Source organism: Myotis davidii, unplaced genomic scaffold (assembly GCF_000327345.1).
Source record: "Myotis davidii unplaced genomic scaffold, ASM32734v1 scaffold199, whole genome shotgun sequence".
NCBI classification, from domain to species: Eukaryota; Metazoa; Chordata; class Mammalia; order Chiroptera; family Vespertilionidae; genus Myotis; species Myotis davidii.
In genome coordinates this window covers 4,042,280-4,048,204 of record NW_006290680.1, presented here as the reverse complement: position 1 = coordinate 4,048,204, position 5,925 = coordinate 4,042,280, and the positions used below count along the sequence as shown (strand labels likewise).

Here is a 5,925-nt window from a genome sequence, read left to right as displayed (position 1 = left end):
CGGAGGCTCAGAGAGGCAACCCGTAGACCTGGATCACTCAGCCTGGGGTAGAGCCAGATTGGGAACCCTAGTCCCTTGAGTATCAAAGCGCCACTATTTCCACCACATCCTACTGGTATAAGAGCTCGGAGGCCAGAGCAGGCTCCTGGTTATAACTAACGGTCAATATGTGGTCCACATAAGCCAGAGATGGAAGTAGAGGCAGGGCCTCATAGTGGCTATGGGTGGGGCCCTGAGTACCAACCAGGGCTCTGCCATTGATTTGAGCTGGGTGACCTTGAACAAATTCCAAGCCCTCTCCACACCACAGCTTCCTCCTCTATAAAATAGGAATAATAATAGTAACCACCTCAGAGGGGCGTTGACCGGGGGGAAATAATACGCAGATGGAGCCTGGCACAGTATCCACACATGGCAAATGCTCCTAACCGATGGCTATTATTTTATTATTGCTGTCACGCAGAATGGCAGATGCTTTTAAAGGAGGGATCTCCAAGGCTTTAGGAAGCCCTTGGGGCAGGTGGAAAGGCCTGGGGCCAATCTGCTTTCTGCCCCCCAAAAAGCACCAGCTTGGGGTTTGGGCCCCATCCTCAGAGGCTTGATCCTAAGCCTCATGGGTCCTTAATTGCTAAGTGGGGAAAATAACAGTGGGTGTGTGGACTTAGTATGGTTCCTGCATATAGTAAGGGCTCAATAAAGGGCAGCCGATAGCTTTCTGATCCGTGAATGAGTTTCCTAGGATGGCTGTTCCCATCTGGAGCCACCAGGCCTAGGAAACCAAAGGAGGCTTGAAGACCTAGAAGGGCAGATGCCTCTGGGGCCTAGTAGGGAGATGACAGACCCTGGGGAACATTGGCCCAAGTGTGCCTATTTCCCAGCTGGAGCAATCAAGACCCCAAGCAAGCGAGCGGGGCTCCGCACCTGCAGGAGTACATGTGGTTCTTTCTCACGCTCCTCCGGAAGAAGCCCTTGCAGCCATCACAGCTTGAGGCGCCGTAGTGTTTGCCTGTGGCCCGGTCTCCACAGATGGCGCACAGGGCGCTGACGCCAAGGTTGTTGGTCGCGTTGAGGTTAGCACCTTCTGATGGGGATGTGTCTGCGCGAGAAGAAAAAAGGAGGACTCAGAAGAGCAGAAAGTCACCTCCTGGAGGCCCTGTTTTTCTGGAGGTTTAAATTTACAAACCAATATGAATGTTGTGGGGAGCTCCCCAGGGCTTCAGTCTCAGCCAGAATGCCATGCTGTCCCCACTCCCTCAGTGACCTTGGGCAAGCCCCTTGGCCTTTTGGAACCCCTGTTTGGCATCTCTAACGTAGGTATCATTTTGACAGTGACTTCACAGAGTTGTTTGTGAGTGTCTGCTCCCCTCATGATGGAGACTGCTAGCCCAGCTTTCTCTGGGAAGTAATGAAAACTTGGCCACACCCTAGGATGCTTCCAGGCCTTAAAGACCCTGATTGACTGGGCACAGAGGGCTGTGAAAGGGACAAATATTGCAGTGTCTGCCCAGAATCAGGTCTTGCCATTTATTTCTTATTGAGTGACCATGGCTGAGTGGGTCTCAGCTTAGTGCCCAGGGGCCCTGACAAGCCTCCTGGGAAATGAGAAGACATGCACCAAGGACTGTGGCTCATTTGCCCTCCTGGGAGGGTCATGACAAGGAAATGTGCACCCCTCAAATACCTCTTGTCCCAGAGGCAGAAGTTACGGCATCGACATAAAGGTGAGGAGGGGTAAAAGAGGCAGGTGACATAGATCTTGGATTGGATGCTGGGGGTCTCTGGTGCTAGTACTGATGCTGCCACTAATTTGCCTGTGACCTTGGGCACGTTTGTTTCCTTGCTTCAATTTCCCCGGGGCCTCAGTTTCCCTAAATGTAAACAGGGCAGTTCTACTGTTCTAGTGGTTTTCAATTATTTTTTAAAAATTCAGTAGCCGAACCCTCTTTTTATAAGCAAATCTTCCACCAAGGATAGACCTCTTGGAAGATGATAAACACTAGGTCCCATCTCCCCTGAAGAATGCACGCATGTGCACAGCACACACAGTCGTCACACACTGTTCCCATAGAACCCTGAGGCCGGCCTGGAATTCCTAGGGAACAGCCAGATAAGCACTGGAGAGGGGCATGGCGCTGCGGTCAGACCACAAAGCCTGGAGCCCTTTGCCCAGTGAGAATCCCAGCTTGCCCACCTCTTGTTGGTAGCCCTGCGACCTTGGCTGAATTAATTAACTTCTCGCCTTCCTTTCCTCACTTGTAAAATAGGAGGAAGATGCCCTAGGGCTGCTGTGTGTTGTGGTGATCCAGCCAAGTGTGTGTCACAGAACAAGCATGAGATCAGCATTTGTGAAAGAACTTTTCTGCAGAAGAAGACTCTCAGAGCACAAGACTTCCCGCCTCCCTGTGCGAGCAGACTCCGCTGCATTTCACCCTGCCGTCACCTGGCTGAACATCTCCTAGTCTCCCGAGGGTGCCCAAGAGTGCGGCCCCCTCCGCTTGGTGAATTATTCCTGGAGATGGGGATAATTGTTAAGCCGTGCTGGTGCCCTTTCTCCCTCAGCCTCGCCTCCCCAGACCCCTGGGAAGAGCTGACCCCACAATTTCTGGCCATTCAGGAGGAGGCTGGGGGAAGGGGTGCCCACATCCTGGGCAGGATGGGCTGGGTGTTGCCAAGTATATCATCTCATCCCTGGAGTCAGCCCCATTCTCCAAGTGAGAACACCAAGGCCCAGAGAGGACAAGTGGCTTGCCCAGGGTCATCATACTGCTGGGAAGTAGAGGAGCCAAATATATGGCCCAGGGGTGCTGGGTGATTCTGGCCATTGCTGCCCTTGTTGGGGTGTCCACTGGGGTCTCTGCAGCAAGGAACCCCTGTTGCTTTTGGTTCTGAATCTGAGATGGGGACAGATGGGAAGCTATCCTTGGAGCCTTTGAGCTACAGCCCAGGATATATGCCAAACATAACCCCAACTCTCAGACCACTCTCTCCAGTAAAGAATGTAAACCTTTTTTATAGGCCAGCCGTGGGCAAACTACGGCCTGCGGGCCGGATCCAGCCCGTTTGAAATGAATAAAACTAAAAAAAACAAAGACCGTACCCTTTTATGTAATGATGTTTACTTTGAATTTATATTAGTTCACACAAACACTCCATCCATGTTTTTGTTCCGGCCCTCCGGTCCAGTTTAAGAACCCATTGTGGCCTTTGAGTCAAAAAGTTTGCCCACTCCTGTTATAGGCGTTCAGAGTTCCTGAGAGGACTCAGGTGGGGCCAGGACCAGTTACCAGTGCTAAGATATCAAGTACCTTACCTTATTTCATTCTCTGGTAAGCCCTGGGGTGGGTGCTATTATTTATTCCCATTTTACAGATGAAGAAACTGAGGTTGCAACACGAAAGAATCTATGCCAGAATTTGAGCCCTAATCTTTCTGGCTCCAGGGCAGGAGGCTGCCTGTCTTCAGGTCACCCAATCAAGGGGCTTGGCTCTGCCTCGGGAGCACAGGATTCCTGGGAGCTGGAGGCATGCGCTCTGCAAGGTAGATGGCACCAACCCCAGGGAGCAGCTTGGGGCTGGGTTGTGGCCAGGAGTGTGACAGCACACATTGTCCTTGTGGGGTCACATGGCACCCACCTAGGGCAGCAGCTCCTTAGTTTACCATTTCCTGCATGTTTGTCCCTCAGTTCCTCACGTGACCCTTGGATACTCCTAAAAGCTGGCCAGCAAGCAGACTTGGGGTGATTAAGCTCATTTCGTAGAAGAGACCAGGAGAGGAGGGGTGACATGCAGGTCATACAGTAAGTGGATGGCAGAGACAGGTGAGCAGTTGGTGAGACTGACTATGGACAGTGCCCACTGACCACAGGAAGAGCAGTCACCTTTTTCCAGCTGAGCCAAACTGACCACAAGCCTTAGAGGCCTGGGCTGAAGCCACAGAGCCGGGGCAGGAAGGCAGGTGGCAGGCTGGCCTCGGCTGGCTGCCACCCACTTCTCCACTGAGGCTGAATTGCCACCAGTTAGGGACCTTTCTCTCCAGAAACTTCCTGGCTTTCAAGTCCCTTTCTTCCCCCAACCTCCTTGTGAAGGAGAACACCCCCCCCCCGCCCCCACCACCCCAGATGGCTCTCAGTGATTATAAACCTGGAGAGACACATACAAGCAATAAGATCTGCTCAAAGACAAATGGGCATGTTGCTGATGAGAATCTCATTTGGTGAATGGCAACATCAAAGTCCTGCACATCATGTCTGCATAATCGTGCCCACCGAACAGCACCGGCCCGCAGGGCAAGGATGTGCACATATACACCAGCAGGTACACACAGGGCACGAGTCAGAATGCCCATGCAGGAAACATAGGGCACACAAACAAATCCACATCCATGGTACATGTGTGCAAACATCCACAGTCACATGTACACACTCACCGCCACTTCCGTACATAAGACAAACACAGGCACCTTTAGAAACACCAACCAACACAAACCCACTCAATGTACAAACACAAATGAAAATGGACACAGAACAGGTGCACACAGACAAATGTGCACAAAGATGCAAATGGTTTCTGTGGGCACACAGTTACCAACCCAGTATATCACCTCCCACCCACTTACAGGGGAACTCCTGCGTGCGCACCACACCAAGAAGAGGCCATGATCACACACACAGACACACACACACACACACACACACACACACACACACACATTTACTAACTGGTGTCTCATTTAGCAAAACTTCCCTGAGAACTCCATTTTCCCTAAGTGGGGCATTCACCCCAGGCAAGTCTCAAAGACACCCTGAAACACTGAGTGCCTCCATCTACCATCTCCAGGACTGGACATGCCTTTCCATCTCCCTGGACTTAGGCCCATGGGATTCAGGAAGGGGCCATGTTGGACCCAATTACTAGCGATGAACGGGAAGAAGGAGCTCACCGTCACGTCCCTGCTCCCAGTGCCGCGCTGAGCAGGATGGCTTTGAGGTACGAGGGGCTGGAAGGGCCTGACAGGGATTCCTGGGGCTACTTTTGCTGGGAATATGCTCGTGCAGGCCTCCCCTGGCCCAGAATGCCTCTGGTCACTGTGCCTGGGCACATTTCCTTTACCTGGCCTATCAGACCAACCTGGCCATCGTCTATCATTCTCCTCCCAACCCAAAACTGGGTGCCGGAGACCTGCTCCCACACCTGGGCATACCTGCCCCCAACTGGCATTCCTAGGCACACGTGCCTCCACCTACCATTGCCCATCGTCAACACCTGCACATTCTCAAATTCCAGGGTGGTGTAGGCTGGGTCCAGCGCAGCACTGTAGTCGGCCATGTCCATGTCGACCAGGGTTTTGGAGAGGCGCATCCTCCCCCTCCACTCCTCAGTCACTTGCCCTGCCCAGGATGCCCACCCGGAAGGCTCCAGGCCGAGCCGGCCCCCGCCCTTCACCCTCCCCCTGCCTCCTCCCAGGTGCACTCTCTGCCTTCCTGCCTTTCAAACTGTCCTCTGGGAGGATCTCCCGGAGTCTGGGCCTAGCCTCCCAGAAGGGGTGGAGGCTCTGCCAGGGAGGGGTGGGGGTTAATGGTTAATCGGCTCCCCCACTGGTGGATAGTCTGGGCGGGGCTGCAGGGATTTGGCTGTTTGTTGGTTTCTGCCTGACACCAGGGGTGCTACTACAACTGGTGGGGCCTTACTCACCAATATTCAGTTATTGATTCTGCAAGATGGAGAGGCTAACTCATCAGCACTCATCTGACCCCCTGACTCAGCCACCCTCCGAGTCATTGTCACTCCAAGTCAGGCATTCTAGCTGATATGCTGGGACGCTGAGAGCTACCACCAAGGTGCCCTAATTCAATGACTTCCCAAATCATTGACTTTTACCCTTAATGCTCTTACAGATAAGCTGCCTCGTGGCTCATGAATTAAAAAC

At 52.9% G+C, this 5,925-nt stretch overlaps 1 protein-coding gene across 4 annotated transcripts in view; it reads right to left on the bottom strand.

Moving 5' to 3' along the window:
- The window catches only part of HNF4A (hepatocyte nuclear factor 4 alpha), a 26,782-nt gene extending 21,283 nt beyond the window's left edge, over window positions 1–5,499 (bottom strand). For 2 of the 4 annotated variants that reach the window (XM_006763769.1, XM_006763771.1), the window contains exons 1-2: window positions 5,243–5,497; window positions 922–1,096 (exon numbers count right to left, since the gene is read on the bottom strand). In XM_006763769.1, the coding sequence (XP_006763832.1) occupies window positions 922–1,096; window positions 5,243–5,357 (290 nt within the window). In that variant the 5' untranslated portion in view covers window positions 5,358–5,497. Of the gene's footprint in view, window positions 1–921; window positions 1,097–5,242 lie in introns of all 4 variants that reach the window. The other 2 variants (XM_006763770.1, XM_006763768.1) reach the window with 2 other exon arrangements.
- Between the last annotated feature and the right edge of the window lie 426 nt (window positions 5,500–5,925).